We start from the raw sequence: 18351 nt of genomic DNA on the forward strand, positions 1-18351 counted from the left end.
AACCTAACACTGACTTGGCTGCTTATGGGGTAAAAGTCCTTCTAGTCCTCCTATTCCATACAGGGAGCTTACATCCACTTGAAGATCCGCTCTGGCAGGTGATTTTCCTCCATGATAAGTTTATCTAGTATTTCCAAAACCCCTCAGCTGCCCTCACAGCAGCACTCACGGACTCAACATTCTTTCACATTCTATGATGAATAACGATTCTTGAATAGCTTAAACCCCCCCAGCTGGTGGCACATTCAATATCACAGGTGGGTCTGGCCTTTTCTTTCAACACTGTGAACAATCTCTTAATGTGGCCATGATTGTTGGTGCTGACAGGGATGGGCTTCTGGTCTTCAATCCAGGCCACTAGAAGTTTCTCAGTATCTGACACAGGCTCATCTTGAATTTGTTAGTCTCGTTGCCTTCATCAAAGAAGCAGGTCCTTTAACAGCTTCCATCACTCTGTTCTAGATTAAGGCCAAGTGATAACATTGCTGTGCTTCCATCTTTATAGTCCTTCGTCACTTTTAATTTTGTTAGCAGGTCAATTATTCGATGTGGCCTTTTAATGGCAACATTAGCAGCTATTTTTGTATACTTAAGGGCCATGATGAACAAGATAACATAAGAATAAATCAAGCACAAGGGAAAATGATGCGATCAAGATGTGGTAAACTGAGATGAGGCTGCTGTGGAATAGCACGTTAACAGTATGCAAAACATGGCGCACTGTTTTATGGTAAACTGTTTTTGTTGTTGTTGTTGTTTTTAAATAAGTAGGAGTACATTTTAAAATAATAAAAAGGACAGTCAATATGTAAACCAGCCACATTGTCCTTTATTATTTTATGTGCTATTCATAATTGTATGAGTTACATGGCAGTACAGTATGTATACACCAACACCACCACAAACATGAGTAACATGCTGCACTTTGAAAAAACCTCAGCTGTGATATCACTTGCATTTCAGCTCCATTATCATTCAATGGTGCTCTCATTATATATTTAGCCTATGGTTGACCGAGAAACTTGGTCATGCAGCATATGGCTGTGACTACTCTGCCTTACTGCCAGAAACTAACATTCCCCTCTTCTCAGCAATTTCTAAGAGAAAGAAACACTAGTATCTAAAGGTCATTATAAATATTCCTTTGTTCTAACATAGGTAGATGGTAAAGAAAGTCTTAAATCCAAAAGTCAGACACACAGAAATATCTAAGAGAAAGTTTAACTGACATTAATAGCACAAAGCATTTGACCATGGCTAGTAAAGCTTTAAGTGTGTGTACCAATAATTTTAAATACAAGTTACTTTCATTCATTATATACTCTATAAATACCTAAAAATAAATTTGTTCTTTAAACAGCATTCAAATCACTGAAATGTTTATATTTTATATATACATATATTTGTATATATTATTTATATACTTAACTTTTTTTTTGTTAAACCAAGTGTTGATTTTAGGTAGACTGAGCAAAGCTAAGCTTTTGCCCAAACAGTAAGAAATTCTTCAACAGTGGGTAGAATGAGATCACATCTCATAATTTACATATACTACAAAGTTATCAAACTCTAATTCAAAGCATTATACTAGATGAATCAAATACCTCACTGTTCTTAGAATAAAAGTTAAAAATTCTCCAACCCAACTAAACTAAATTACCAGACTGAGAAATTGTGTTGGGGGGAAAAAAAAAGTGTGAGCCAGGCAAGGTAGAGCACACCTATAATAATAGTGACTCCGGAGGCTGAGGTAGGAGGACTTCAAGTCCAGTAACTTAGCAAGACCTGAAGCAACTTAATGATATTCTCTCTCAAAATTAAAAAAAAAAAGGCTGAGGATAAAGCTCTGAGGCAAAATGCCCCTGAGTTAAATCCCCAGCACCAAAATAATAATATTATTTTGGGAGTTTGAACTAAATTCAATATTAAATATTTATTTATTTAGATGCCAGGGATTGAATTTGAAGTATTGCAAAATACTTCCATACAATAATAAACTTAATTCTTAATAAATTAGCATTTAACATCGAAAAGGAAATTTTCCCATGAATATAAAATTAGCCAATTCTAGATGAGCATGCGTGCCTGTAATCCCAGTTGCTCAGGAGGCTGAGGTAGGAGGATCCCAAGTTCAAAGACAGCCTCAGCAACTTAGTGAGGTCCTAAGAAACTCAGCAAGACTCTGTCTCCAAAAAAAAAAGGACTGGGTACAGATGTAGCTCAGTGATTAAGTACTCCGGGGTTCAATCCCTGGCACCAATATAAATAAATAAATAGTTAAATAAAATTAGCCGATCCTTTACCTCTCCAGCATTTGCACATTCTTTGGCTCTTCTGTGAAGTGCAGCCCAGGTATCTTCATATCTAAGAAAAGCAAAACAATTCAAAATAAAAAATCACACATTAAAAAGAAATACTATTGCCAATCCCAATAAATCAAAGGCCAAATGGTTTGTCTGATATGTGGATGCTAATTCACAATAAGTGGGGATAGGGGTGGGGGCTAGGGACAAAGAGGTACTTAGGTACTTTGGATTAGACAGAGGGGAGTGAAGGGTGGGGAGGGAGTATGGGGGTAGGAAGAATAGAAGAACTAACAGACATTATCACCCTATGTATATGTATGACTACAAGATCAGTGGATTCTACATCATATACAACCAGAAGAATGAGAAGTTATACTCCATTTATGTATGAGGTGTCAAAATGCATTCTACTGTCATGTGTAACTAATTAGAATTAAAAAAAAAAAAAAAAGATGAACCTGGAACATAATACCACTCCAGAAAGGAGCAGCTCAAAAAATAAGGGACATGTTCCAAGAACTTTAAAGAGCTTCTATGGCCAAATATGGGACAATTAAAGCAACCAAAAAAAATAATGGTAGTAATGGATTATAACTTGAAGAATAAAACAAACATCCATGAGTCCATAGTGATATAAACAAATAGTTGAATAAATAAAGGAAGGAGAGGAGAAAAACTCTTGTTTATAGAATGCCAATTAATTTTAAAAGAAATGATGAAAATCACTACTTGGTAAATATAAGAAAATAACTGTTTCAGGAAAGAATTCTAATGGATTTAAAATTTGTGGATGAAAGTACGAAGAGAAACAGGATATTTACATAGCCTCAAAGTATCTCTCCAGAGGATACACATTAACTAAAATGGTGAGAAGAGAGTGAACAGTATGTATTCAAACCATTATAGAGACATGCTATACAATTCTTAGCAGATACTCATAAGCAAGGATTCAGGATGATCAAGGGCAATGAGAAATATCAACATCAGGTGCCCCCTGATATGGTGTACTTGAGAAGGACACAAAATCATTCTTTTAGTGTTTTCTGATAGAGGGCACTAACTCGAATTCATTCATTAGGAAAGAGGAAACAAACTTGAGTTAATGGGACATTTTGCAAACACTAACCAGTCCTTTTCAAAAGTGTCAAGATCATGAGAAGACAGACTCAGGAAGTGTTCTGACTACAGGAGATAAAGGAGGCATAGTGACCAAATAAAATGTGTGATGCTGGACTGGATCTTGGTTCAGAAAAAAAGATATTAGTCAGACAATTACAGAAATCTGAATAAAAGTTACAGTATTTACCAACATTAATTTTTTGCTTCTGATCATGATTATCATAGTTATGCAAAATCAGGGAAGACTGAATTTCTTGTTCTATTTTTATAATCATTTTTAAGTATAAAATGATCTCAAGATTTAAAAAATACAATTTCTGCACCATTCACACATGGTTGCTGATGTAAAACGTGATTTTCCATCTTATCTAAAATTCTAACTATTCAAGTGACAATTCTCTGAAAGGGACTATGTATTCAATGAATTTATACTACCTCCCTTTATAGTTAGAGAAATTTACAATTTTCCTGTTGAATTTAAATAGGAAAATAAATCTGACAATCCCAACAGAGTGTTATCAGTGTACATATGTATATATGTAATGAAAGGCAAGGTGGAAGGTCACACAATTAATAGTCTTACTGTCACTGTCAACTAACAGAAAGATTGAAAATTTTCTCTGGTGTATCAGACTGTGTAAGTATCAATTAAAATCAACAAGATTCACCGAATGCCAAACATTACTAAATGTAGGCATCAGAGTTGCTGAGATGGACTTTACCTCAGCATCTCAAAGCTCTAGTACCTAGCACAGGGAAGTTATTAAATGCCTGCCAAGTGAAGAAATAAATACACTCACTTCAAAATTTAAATTCAGGGCTTCATGATAAAATTTTCTATCATTTTCTCCAATCAATGGAAAAGAGCAAATTCATCACTGCCTGCCATTTAAACTCCAGATCATTCTTTTCCTACCATCTCCTTTTTGTCCCTGTTGTATTTGTGCTTTCCACACCTTCTTTACCACTGTATCACCTTCCCTCATATCCACCAGTTCAGCAGCTGGTTCTTGACTTTTCCTTCTGTATTTGATATTCCTTAAAAAATAACACAGGTTAACCTAACCAGTCATTTTTTTCTGCTCTCCTATGCTACTGAGCATTATTATAGAAAGGTATACAAACCATTACAGAGATATGCTATCCAACCTTGCATGGGCCTCAGCTGCCAATCAGCAGTTTTAAAATTTCATTCCTATAAGATCGCTCACAGAAGTCTACACAGCAGGTGTTACACACATCACGAAGCTTTGAAAGTCATCTCTATCTAGTCACTTTCAACAAATGGGTGGCCTTGTTATAAAGATCCTGGATATAAGCCTTCAATTTTCATGCTTTCAAATGTCTTTAAAATGGTAAATCAATGATGAAAAATGGAGGAAAAAAATCATACTGATAATACAATAATTCATTATTCTAATAATACTTCATATATAGAATTAGTGGAAGAATTCACAATATAATCAGAAAAATCAACATATATATAAATAATTACCTTCTAAGGTAACTCATTAAGGAGACGGACTTTTAACTGTTATACACCACACTGCCTAAAACTATGATTTAGAGGTCACAGAGAAGATGCCAAAGTGGGAAGCACCAGGAATCTGCCTTCTTCCCTGGGCCACAGCTGTACTGACAGAACCTATCTGAAGAAACTATTTGAAATTGGCATCTACTGAAGGCTTGTGATTTCTAGGGGAAAGCTTGGATGGAAAACAGATCAATTTTGTTCAATCCAGCTCTCAGCACAGCCACACCTACCCATCCCCCAACCCCAGCCCCAAGGCAGGCAGCCACACAATTGCTCCTGAAGCAGCTCCTATGCAGGTTGTGGGAGCTAGGCTGGCAAAGAGGACCTGGTCCTCCAAACTGGGGACCCATGTTCTGATTACTAGTTGCTGCCTCTGATCAGGGAGATGCAGATACAGAGGCAACCATTATTAAAAATCCTTCCTGTTCAGCACCTGGTTTTTATGCCTTTTCATTATCTTTTCCTCCTTGGGAATCAGACATTTAATGACTAAGACATTCAAAAGCAACCATAGATACAGGGACATTTAGAAAGTCACCACACATGACCAGTGAAAGATATAAGCTCAGAAAAGATCCGAGGAAACCTTAAATTTACACTGTAGGCTGACAACAGCACATAGATACTACCACAATAAAAAACAAACAGCAGACCCTGGGAAAGGGGAAAAAATCTGATCTTCAGTGTTACCACAGTATATAAATGTTCAGTCTTCAATTAAAAAAAAATTACAGGATATGCAAAAACAGGAAAGTACGGCCCTTTCAGAGGGGGAAAAATAAAACACCAAGAACAAAAAACTAACATTAAACATCCCAGAAAGAGACTGGGTGCTGAATAACAGGACTAGGGGTGCAGCTCAGTGGTAGTGTGTGTGTCTAGCAAGCATGAGGCCCTGGATTAAAGGGGAAATGTAGGTAGAGTTGATGGTATAGAAATGAATATAGATAAGGAAAAGTAGCTATCTTCTGCAGTGCATATCCTTACCACACATCTGTCAGACGACATGTTACAGAGAATAGAATGTCACATAACATTTTCAATACAAGTACTTATTTTTATAATGGCTTTGGTATAATTGATAACCATAAAATATACCTTTTTAAAAACATTTTGTAGTTGTAGATGGACATCATGCCTTTATTTATTTTTGTATGCAGTGCTAAGGATTGAACCCAGTGCCTCATACATGCTAGGCAAGCACTCTACTGCCAAGCCATAACCCCAGCCTTAAAATATACCTTTTTAAAGTGCATAATTTAGTAGTTTTTAGTATATTCACAATGCTGTGCAATGATCATACTAACTTGAAAATATTTTCATCACCCATACCTACTAGTCACTAGTAGGCCTACAAACCCTACTAAACATTAATCTACTTTTCGACTCTATGCGTTTGTCTTTTGGACATTTCATGTAAATGGAATTATATAATATGTGGCCGTCTACACTAGTTCCTTTCCCACAGCATATGCTTTTAAGTTTTACCCATATCACATTCCCTTTTTGTGGCAGAATAATATTCTGTTGTTATGTGGATATATATTTTGTTTATGCATTCATCAGCTAATGGACATTTAAATTCTAATTTTGGCTATTATAAATAATACTACTATGCATATTTAGATAAAAGTTTTTATGTGAATATGTTTTCAACTCTATTGAAGTGAAATTGCAAAATCATAGGTAATTTTATTTATAAATTTATACATATCTATCTATATTTATTTATTTTTGTACTGGGAATTGAACTCACGGGCACTTGACCACTGAGCCACCTCCCCGGCCCTATTTTGTATTTTATTTAGAGACAGGGTCTCACTGAGTTGCTTAATGCCTCACTTTTGCTGAGGCTGGCTTAGAACTCACAATCCTCCCACCTCAGCCTTCTGAGCCACTGGGATTATAGGCATGCCCACCATGCCTGGCTCTATATGTAATTTTTAAAGAAACTACATAACTATTTTCCAAAGTGGCTGCATAATTTTACAAGTCAACCAGCAATGAATAAGGTTGCTAATTCCCTCAGACCTTTGCCAACACTTGATATAGCCTATCTTTTTTAATATAGAGATGCTAGTGAGTATGAGGTAGCACCTCATTGTGGTTTTGCTGTGCATTTCTCTGGGGACTAATAATGTTGAGCATCTTTTCAGGTTCTTATTGACCATTTGTATATCTCTTTTGAGAAATGTCTGTTAAAATCCTTTGTTTCTTCATTGAGTTGTCTTTTTATTGTTGAGTTTAAATGTTCTTTATATGTTCTGGATACAAATCCTTCATCAGATAAATGACTGCAAATATTTTTTCTCCATTTTGAGGGTGGTGGTTTCACTTTCTTAGTGGTGTTCTTTGAAGCAAAAAGTGTTTAATTTTGATCATGTCCAATCTGTTTCTTTTGTTGCTCATGCTTTTGATGTCATGTCTAAGAAAACCACGTTTTATTATGTATGCATGTCAATAGGAACGATTGGAAAATAAATGATATAAAATTACGAATCAAAGTAAGAAACCTGATTGAAAACTCAAATTCAGAATCCAGTTTTCTGTAAATAAATCAGAGATAATAAACACATATTGCTAACTATTGACTAGCAAATAGTGGTATGTGGAAGTCTGTCCTTTCTACTAATCAGTGAAAAGTAAAAGCCTCAAAGAAAAAGTAATAATAATCTCCAATCCCTATATTAAGGTAATGTTTAGGCGTTTTAAAATTTTTATCTATAAAATAACTTTAGACATCAGAAGTTTAACCTTCTTCTCTAAAGGAAAACATTTACCTGCTAAGTAATTCCAGTCCAGCAGAGTACCTTGGCAAATATGGAACAGTCCTGCCAAAAGAAACACTTATTTTATTAACACTGAATCTTAAAAAGAATCTTAAATTTTGTCAACACTGAATCTTAAAAAGAAAGTTACATACAAGAATTCTGACACCATCAATTATAAGAATATTTTAAAATTACTGACAATTTATCTAAACTTTTAGAAAAATGTATTATGTTAGATTTAATGTACTATAGTATATCAAACTGTCACTTTGTCCCATGCAGATTATTTTCAGAAAATAAAACAATAAACATTTTAACACTACACAAAGAGAATACACATGATCCAAGTTCATCATCTCAAGGTAGAAAGTGAAATCTGAGCATATGCTTTACTAAAAAAAATGAACAAAGGGCACAATACTGGTGTTTTCATATAAAACAAGCAAGAGCTAAAAAGATTCGTTTACCATGTCCTATTTCATTATTAATATGCTTTACAATGTTGCAGGACTTTTACTTTTCTCTGAACATACAAATTACTTATGATCAAACAACAGCTATTGATTATCAGAGTGAACAATCACACTTCACCATTTTTTCAACCATTTCACAACTTTCCTGTTACAAAATTTAGAATCAATAAATTATTTTGTAGTTGATGCACTCAACAGATCTAATATGCATAAAATAATTTTACTATTATGACTACAATCAAAAGCCTTATGCAATTCAAGTCAAGGTAAACTAGAATCTTAGCCTGAGCTTACCTGGGTTTGCTTTTTACTTTAGCTTCTTTTGACTTGTCACTCAAAGTCTTTAGCCTATAATTTGAAAAGCATAAAATATATTTTTACAGGTCAAGAGACTTTCAACTACAAGTTTTCACAGCTGTTACAATTTTTGGTGGGATAGGCTTTTTTTTTTTTAAACCAAAAATTAAGCACCTGTAGAGGCAACAAATATTTCAGTGTTTTTACTGTATGTCAGATAATCACAAATGCAAAGTGAGAAGCAATTTTTATATACTTGTTTTTCCCAAATCTCTTTGTTAGAAACAAAGATTCCTAAAAGTGATCAAAGCAGAGAAACCTTAATATCTGGTATCACTAGAAAAAGTAGTGATTCACATGGGTGAACTCAGAAGAAAAGGTAAACTATTCATGAACAAGGCATACTTTCATTAGACACAATCCCAGGCACTCAGTTATTTTAAGTACCTGAATTATTGAAATTTCAGTTGATAAAAAGCTTTCTAAATATATTACAAATTGTTTTCAATAAAGAAGATTTGGCAAACCCCATTTACCATTTTTTGGTAACTCCAGTTTGTCTGTATGATATCTGGCTGCCTGTTGGGCAGAACAGTACTTCCTTTAGATGCTTCTGAGCTAGGAATCCATCTGCATTTGCTAATATGAACCAATCCATGGGGTTTGTCTGGGCTACTGCATCCATTTTTCCTAAAGTTTCAGCCTCTACACTTGGTTAGCTGGTTTCAGGATCCTGTACTGCTTCTGCTAACTATCTAACTCCTGCAGCCTCCTTCCCTTTATGTGTTTTTAAATGAGTGGGCTAGAAAACAAAACAGAAACATGGGCTAGAACTGCAGACACAGTTATTTAGCAGGTTCTTCTAAATATAAAATATGATGTTCAGACTGTACAATTTATTTTCACTTTACTGGCCCAGTTTCACTTTCTTTTGTATGTAGACTCTACTCCAGATAACTAAATTGCCAATAAACAAGTGCTAGATTATGAGATAGTCTCTTATAAGATACTGCTATACATGTTCTTAATTACTTCAACAAATATTCATTTTAAAACAAGAGACTGAAATAACCCACAGTACCACTGCTAACCCCTCAAAGCCTCTACAAAACACAGAAATGGGTGCTCCTTCCTTAGGATGCTTTACTGACATCAGCCAGGACCTGCTGACTATCACATGCATACCTCACATCTACATTATACAGTATGCTACCTGCCCAACCACACATGCAAACCCTGACACAGATTCCATCTTTTTGTCAATAATGCCTGGTTAAGCACAAGAAAGGCATTTCTGATCAAACGTATTTTTTTAACAAAATTGGTATGCCAATTTGTCATTTTACTCTTTTTTTAAAAAAATTAGATTTCTCTATAATGCCCCCTAAATTAAACCATCTCTTTAGTACAAAATTTGGTTATCTATCAGATGAAATCAAGAAAATTACACAAACATTTCATCTGTCTCACAGAAAAAAATAAAATTTCTAAGCTTATCTTAAAAATAGTAAATCTGGCTTAAACAAAGATTAATCTAACAAGAACTAGACAAAGGTATTTTTATAGTCATGCTTTGGCATTTTTACTCCAAAATGAGAGAAAGGCATTTAGGTGTGACAACTCCGGGGGGGGGGGTTATCCTAGGGTAGTTACATGGCACTGCACCACCCTTGAAAATGAGTCTACGGTATTTTCAGTGACCTGAGTCGATGCTATCAGATGTGAAAGGGATCGTTAAGATGCTCTCTGGACCACTCTGACCATATGATTTAGCTAATCTCTAGATTGATTGTTCATATATTTATTTCTAAAATAAACTTTCAGTTTCTCAATATGACAGTTTAGGGTCCTTTCCTTCTCCCTTCCAAGAAAGGAAAAAGTGATCTGGAAGAAAGGAGTTACAGGGAACTGGAAATGAAGCTGCTGCAGGTCACCAAGAGCTCCCCAGTGGCTCCCAACAAACACAGGTCTTTAACCAAATGGAACCTGAAGAGCTTATCTGATCTGAATTTGAACAGATCAGCTCTAAAGAGACATTTCTAAGAATGAAAAAAATCTGATTATGAACTAGATAACTGTTAAAATTGAGGAACTAGTGTTAATTTTGTCAGAAATGATGCTGGTATTGCATTTATATAATGTCTGTAATTTTTTTTAAGCGATGCAAACTGATGTACGAGAGATGTAATAGACAAATCTGAGATTTACTTTTTACATAAAGAAAGATAAAGCAAATAGGGCAATATTTGAAAATTATGGAATCTGTGTAATGGATATATGGAAGTCATTGTGTTACTCTATTTTTGCATATGTTTGAAACTTAAAATTTTTAAACAAACAAAATAGACTTTAATATATTCATCTTTTCTCACCACACCTTCTTCAAATAAATTTTCAATGTGCCAAAGCCAGAAAACTGATGGAGAAAACAAAAAGCAGCTACAGGGAAGTTGGAAACAGTGACAAAAGTTCAGGGGAGAAAAATATGCAGGGTTACAATCACTATTTCTTAAGGTGGAAAAAATAAGGTTAGATATCATTAGTAAAGTAAAAAATCAAATACATCCTTTCTAAGATCCATCCTTAAAACCTGGAAGGGAACTGAAAGTAGTCTGCCATTTTTATTCTGAGATAATTCTACTTAAAATTCCTCACACTGGTCCTGCACTGGAAAACTCTCACTGAAATTCTATTTAATGTCCCACAGTGTGATGACATACTGGGAAAGAAATACTGATCTAGGGTGAACACTCCTGCTTCCTCAAATGTAAAATGGTAGTATTATTCTCAACCATAAAAATTTGCCAAGAATAAAATAAAAGCCCCAAAATGACCTCAGTGGTATTTGGAGAAACTACAGAGCTAATTCAAATGAAAGATATAATAAAAAATTATCATCATTAAGAAAATCGAGAAACTGCATATGTAACTGGGCCAGGGTGAAATAAAGCAGAGGTTCCTAATGCACCAGTTTCTATGAAAGGCTTTCCTTCCCTGGCCCATTCTCACTCTTCTTCCAACAGCATACACACCCAGGAAGGCTTAAGTGCCGCTATATGAGTACACTAATAAATAGATTTAAGAGAGCCACCTAACAATTATTTTCTAGTAATGTCAGCTAATGCACATTTTGAAGTTCAAAGCACTCAACCTCAAATTCATCCAGAACAGTTCAATAATTTTATTTTTAGATGGCTCCAAATACCAACATATTTATTTCTTCAAACTTTGAAGAAAATACTAAAATGAAAGCCTCTTACTAATAAATGGAGGTGACGTGCAAAACCGCTCAGACAAAAACTTAAGAAAGATGAAGATAAACAGCATGTCTCATGGAGTGATGAGCAGATCTGCTTAGCTGACCCAACTGCATGAGGCGACTTGGATGGCACTTCATTCATCTGCACCTAAACTTCCAACTCATCTATATCATCATCTCTTAGGAAAGGTGACTTATGACTGCTTTTAAAACACCATGAAAACATATATTGGCATATTTTGTCATAAGACTCAATTCTTCTGAAATAGGTTGGTGCTTCCATCATTCTAACTTTAAATTCTGCTCACAAATTTTCACATTTGTATTTACCAATTCCTTCACTCCTTTTTTTAAATATTTTTTATTTTTACATTTATATGGTGCTGAGGATCGAACCCAGTGCCTCATGCATGAGGGGCGAGCCACAACCCTAGCCACAACTCCCTCTTTTTTCCTAACAAGATCAGGGAATAAGCAAAAGCATTAATTATGCTGCAAGGTGAAAATGACCTCTAAGCTCCAAAGCCTGAAAAATTCACATAAAATCTGCACAAACTCAGAAAAGGGAGTCTTTACCATAATTAATCTCCAATACACCAAGCTTCAGTTCTAATTGCTCCTGAGTGTGTCAATTTCCAACTACTACTTCACAACAAATTCACCTTCAACTGCTCCTTCTCCTGAAACTGTTCTTGTTCTTTTATGTGGTCATATACCATCATTTCTCTAAGATACTCCAAAACCAACACTCTCAATTTCTGTGCATATTTCATCTCCCACATCTCACTGCTGACAAATTCAACCACTGCCTGTCACATTCCCCCCTGTCTTCTAAATTTCTATCAGCACTGCCTCATCTTCTCTTACCTGGCCCCAAATTATAGCCTTATCTCCCCATCCCCAACCCTTACCTTATCACACTACCTAAATTATTGTTCCAGAAATGCAGCCATATGCTTCTGGAAATACAAACAGAACTCTCCCCCTTAACCTGGTTTTTAGCCCCAGTACTTAGGACCTTCCAGATATTCTGCCTCCTGCCACTACAATGAGCAGGGACCTCATTTGCTGTCTGGTTGTTCTCAGCCATGTCCTCAGCACCTGGAGCAGTGCCTGCCACAAAGTAAACCCTCGTAAGTAGTTGACAAATTAACTAAGCAAAGCTTTAAAGATTATCAGGCAATGATCTTCCTTTCCTGCTTTATCTTTGAAATACCCTTTCCCAAATCTATCACAATCTCTCCCCAGTCTTCAAGGCCCAGTTTGGAAACCATTTCCTCTTTGAAGCCTTCTGTATATGCATCCAAATTAATCACTCTTTCCTCTGGGCTCACATACCCACTACTTGTACCTTTAATATGCAGTTCATTTTGCTTTATGTTACCACTAGTTTAACGCATCCAAGGGGAAGGGCCTATTTCAGTCAGCTTCACAGCCCGAGGATCTAGCCCAATACATAGACACTGCTTATTAAATAAGCAGAACTGAGTATATGGCCTCTCAAACTTTTTTTAAAGCTTCTATTTAAAAAAGGACACTTCAAGTACTTAACCTTATGTCTGGCACTTAGCAGGAACTCAGGAAATATTTATTTAATCAGGTTAAACACTGATTTTTTTTCTTCCTTTTTAAGAAGGATAAATTCTAGAAAAGTCATAATTTCAGTCAAAACTTCACCATTTCACCACACTATGGATTACTGGATTCTCTCCTTTGTGCAGCTTTTGATACTATAGGAAAAGAGAGAATGAGGCCACTGGGCAGGGATGGAGGCCAGTGGCATAGTGGCTTTGAGGAGGAAACACCTACTGCCCAGTTGCAACAATTAATAAACAGATTTTTAAATTCCTAATCATAAGAATCCAGAGCATTAAAAACAAGAAACAACAGCCTGTTACAGACAGCTGCAACCTTTCAGTAAAGATTTTTCAGGCCCTGAAGAGATTTGCAAAATCTCTTTACATGTCTGAATATCTCAGTCCTGAGACCTTTAGTTATAACTACTCAAGGGATAAAAATCAAAGATTCAAGTAGATCTGAACTATGTGCATCTGTATATTCAGAAGGTTCTCTAAGAGTTTAACACCTCCTCTCCTTCCCCCCAAAAAGGATGTCCTATGTGAACCCTCCAAAGGGGCCCTAGAATTCTGAGCTAAATTAAGGTCTCAGTGATGAGAAAGATCTCATGAGGACCAGAACCAAAGCCCTTCAGTTCCAGGGCCTTGTGGCTGGCCCACCATCCACTTAGGGCAGAAAAAATATGATACAATTACAATAGTAGGTTTGTCTCAATGTAGAGATAATTGTCACTGTGAAAAAAAAAATACTAAAAAAGTTAGTGGGCTGGGGTATATATAGCGCAGCACTAGACCACTTGCCTAGTGCATGTGAGGCCCTGTATTGGATCCTCAGTGCCACATAACTAAAAAAAAAAAAAAAAAACTTAAAAAAAGGTATTGTGTCTATCAATAACTAATACATTAAAAGAAAAAAGTTTGCAAGAGACTGGGTGTTACAGCTCAGCAGTAGGGCATTTGTACAGTATGTTCAAGGGCTCAGGTTCAATCTCCAGAACTGCAAAAATAAATTTAAAAAAAGTAAATAATAAAGCCACAAGTTCACAGACAACCTTGAGTCTGGTAGACTATCAGTAATATCTATCCTGTCCTTTAGGAGTCACAATCATAATGTGCATTTTTTTCTAAATCTAAATGAAATACAGAAGTTCAAAGTGTTCTTTGAACATGCTTTAACTTCTGTGACATTCTCTTATAAGACTAATAAATAATTGTTATTTAAAGAGTCACTAAAAATGGAGATTTGCCTAGAGTTAGGCTCTGGATATAAGAATATTCAGAAACTGAAAATGAGAAGAGCTGAGTAAATGCTATTCTGATAGCTGAAGAAGCCCACAAAATCACAAGGTCATGTACTGATTGCCTGCAGCACTGTGAAACTAGATGTTTTTAGTTATTTCAGAAGGCAGTTGTCTAATAAACACCTGCTCGGTGTCCAATGTTCCTACAGGAATGCCAGGTCCAATTGGATGGTTTTGGGAGATAATTGCTAAGTCTCTTATCTCTGAATCAAACCCATTAGTGCCTCTATACAACAAACATGTGAACTGGGATTAATTTCATCTTATCAAAGCAAAAATATTCAAATATGTAAAGTAAGCTGATCTTAAGCTAAACATGGAGGAATTTACAAAGATGAATTGTTTTGTTTTGTTTCCTTAGTAAAAATCATGTAGGAAATTGAGGATGTAACAAAGAAAATCTGAGCTGAGAGTTGTGGGTCAACTGTCAGACATCACCTGGATTGAGTTATCTCCCAGTTAATAACAGGCTGATGGTACACACACTGACAATGGGGTGGTTTATCTGTTAAGACTGACCTATTCAAAGAGGAAGCCAACAAAGAACCTTCATGGAATGAACCCCTCAAAGGATGTCTAATGCTAAATGGGACCCATACTATGGCATCTTCCAGAAGCCAAGTCAGTTTCCAAGGAGTTTTAACCAGACTCCCTCAGGCCCTCTCCCTAACTAACCCTAAACTTCAGGATCATCCAGCTCTCTCAGGATGGTCTGCACTATGGCAGTCCAGACCATATTACTAAGCAAAAGACTTCTTAAACAAAGGTCTGCATGAATCAGTCCTGAGGCAACCATGACCTAGGGAGTTGTAGCAAGTACTAGAAGGAGGACTCCTATGCCCTCTAGGAATTCCCTGAAGCAGTGTTAACAAGAGCTAACCAGGTGGGTTTATCTATGGCCACTCTCATGCGACAAGCAGACCACTTAAGAATTGTTCCCAAAATTTTAAAATTTACACTCTGAAGTTATTTCTTCTAAATTAACAGGGAGAAAAAAAAATGCAAGCATGCAACTACACCAATCAGAATGACTTCCTGTGCATCCCTAACACTCTTAAGAACAACAAAGTATCAAAATTGCCTTATAAAAGTGTTTTAAGTGCTCAAGTATTCGCCAATTTGTTGCTAGTCCACAGGCAATAAAAAGTTTAACATCTTTCCCCTTAGGAATCTAAAACATTCGCCAAGGAGGCCCTCGAATTCAAAACATTCTCCAAATGGCTTTGTAAGGTAAAAGTTACAGACCCTTTATACAAGGGACACCTCTTCTAGTGAAAAAGTTAAAATGACTTAAGCACAGATAACAGTCACATAGGGCCTGTTTTACATGTTCATTCATTAATCCTCTCAATGACCCTGTGAGATAAGTGCCATCATAATTCCCATTTTACAGTCGCCGGAGCAGTATAGAAAGAGGCAAGACAGTTGGGTAACTTGCAGAACTATGGTAACTGGTAGAGCCAGGACGAGCGCCCAGGCCGTCCGGAGCCCGCTCTCCTTCCCAGGCAGCTGCACAGCGGAACCACCTGGGGGCTTTTTAACAACTCCGTCCCCTTTCGCTTTTAATTGGAATCTGGTGCGAGCTGGGCGTGGGGGTGAAAAGTTCCCAGGCGCGTCGCGGCCGTTGGCGGAGCTGTGGGTCTCTGCTCCTAACTCCGCTCCCGCTGCAGTCGCCCGCTTCCCTCGCCCGGGTCCCTCACTGGGCGTGGTGGGGGCGAGGGAAGGGGGTCGGCGATCCAAACGCGGAGGGAGGCGGCGGGCGGCCCCCGCCCGGGAGCCTGCAGGTGTCTCCGCGCACCGGGGCAGGGGTCGCGGGCGGCGTCCCGGCAGGCGGAAGCGGGGCGGCGCGCTCGCCTCTCACGTGACGCCGCTCGCCGGCCGGGTGAAGGGAGAGGGGAGGTCGAGGGCCGACCGGGGCCGGCCGCCCGGGACCTGCCCCCCCCCCCCCCCCCCGGGACCGAAGTTACTTTGCGCCTCTGGAGGCCCGGACGCTGGCGAGTTCCTTACTTTTCTTCGGCCGGGGCGCGGCGGGCAGGCCGGGGCGGGGCGGCGGGCAGACAGGCCGTCACGGCCGCAGCCCCAAGCCAGCCGGCCCGGCGCCCCCGGGTCCCTTTCGGTCACCTACCGTATACCCACCCGGAGGCGAAATCCTGCTGCACGCTCAGCAGCCGCTCGCGCAGGGTCTCCAGCATCGCCACCGCCGCGTCGCCTCCCCTCAGGCCTCGCGCCGTCTCTCTGGCCGCGGCCCCCCACCCCGAACCGCCTCTCAGCGCACCTGTCAACCGCACGCCCCGCACTCCCGCGGCTGGCCCCGCCCCCGGCTGGCCCCGCGTCCCCGCGCCGCAGCCCCAGCGCCTTCCGCGTTCCCGCCCCCGCCGGCCTGAGCGCCCTCGCTCCGCCCCCGCCGCGCTCCGGGACCGCGCAGCCGCAGTGGAGCGCACCGACCAGGCTGCGGAAAAGGGGGCGGGCCTTTCTCGCCAGGCTGCCCCCCCGCCCGGGAGCCCGTGCCTCCTCCAGCTCCGGCTCCGCCTTCTCGTTTCTCTGGGTCTGGGGTCTGACTCCCCCCAAGGCTTTGGAACTTCGGGTGGGGTAGTCAACGCTGAGCTTCTGTTTCTTCATCGGTAAAAAGACAGTAACTGTCTCGATCACCCAAAAAGATCAGTTTTCCCAAGTCTCCAGGGACCCCCTTGTCACCAATACCGTTTGCTACTTCTCTGCCTTGATTCTTTCTGGACCGCCTAGTTCTCCTTGCGTGTCTGCATCCCACCCTTAAGTCACATTCTTGACTGGCTAACAAGGTCTCCTTGCTCCTCTCCCTTCCCCTTCACCCTTTCTCCTATTTCAACAGCTACGTCCCCAGCCTTTCCATCTTCTCCACCTGTGCTCTCTCCCTAGGTTATGATACCCATCACCTCCTGTGATTTTTCTCAAGGCACTAATGAGGCCCACATTTCTGTCTTCAGCCTTGTCCCTCCTCCCTTTAATTTATGCCAGTTGCTTCCTCAACATGTATCCAACATGCATCTCAGAGCAACATACACAAAATTGAAAATCTCATTGCATGCTTGCCTCTTAATCTGCCCTTTTCCAGTCTTTTCATTTCAGTGAAAAGCCCCACCATCAACCAGATTGCTCAAGTTAAGAAATGATCCCTGGTTCTTCTCTTTTTCTCACCGTGCATAACCCATCAAATCTAATCAACAATCTCTTAAGTAATTGTGGGATCTGCTGCCCTTTCTCTATCTTCATTATTATCATCCCAGTCCACCCCCCCCCATCTTCTTTCACTAGAAACATTGACAACCCTTCCTGATTATATTCTGTCACCATTCCATATCTGTTATCCTCGGCGACACAACAGCCAGAGAGAATTATTTAAAAGACCAAACAGAGCCAGGCACTGTGACACAAACCTATAATTCCAGAGACTTTGGAAGCTGAGTTGGAAGAATCACAAGTTTCAGGCCAGCATGGACAATTTAGCAAGACTTGGTCTTAAAATTTTAAAAAGGCTGGAGGAGAAGCTCTGTGGCAGATGGCTCCTGGGGTTCAATTCCCACTACCATACCCAAAAAAAAAAAAAAAAAAAAAAAAAGCTCGTTTTGGTCATCTGCTTAAAATTCTTCAATTGCTTTCTGTGCATCTGGAGTAAAATTCAAACTCCTTATCCCAGCTTAGAAAGCCTTGAAAATTGAATGCTTTCAGACAACTCTT

At 38.7% G+C, this 18351-nt stretch overlaps 1 protein-coding gene across 2 annotated transcripts in view; it reads right to left on the reverse strand.

Annotated features, from left to right (window-relative positions):
- Dtnbp1 (dystrobrevin binding protein 1) overlaps positions 1-16949 on the reverse strand; it is a 122875-nt gene extending 105926 nt beyond the window's left edge. The window contains exons 1-4 of one of the 2 annotated variants that reach the window (XM_026384573.2): positions 16774-16949; positions 8498-8551; positions 7740-7790; positions 2304-2364 (exon numbers count right to left, since the gene is read on the reverse strand). In XM_026384573.2, coding sequence (XP_026240358.2) covers positions 2304-2364; positions 7740-7790; positions 8498-8551; positions 16774-16829 — 222 coding nt within the window. In that variant the 5' untranslated portion in view covers positions 16830-16949. Of the gene's footprint in view, positions 1-2303; positions 2365-7739; positions 7791-8497; positions 8552-16644; positions 16721-16773 lie in introns of those variants that run through there. The other variant, XM_077801616.1, reaches the window with a different exon arrangement.
- Between the last annotated feature and the right edge of the window lie 1402 nt (positions 16950-18351).

Source organism: Urocitellus parryii, chromosome 8, assembly GCF_045843805.1.
Source record: "Urocitellus parryii isolate mUroPar1 chromosome 8, mUroPar1.hap1, whole genome shotgun sequence".
NCBI lineage: Eukaryota > Metazoa > Chordata > Mammalia > Rodentia > Sciuridae > Urocitellus > Urocitellus parryii.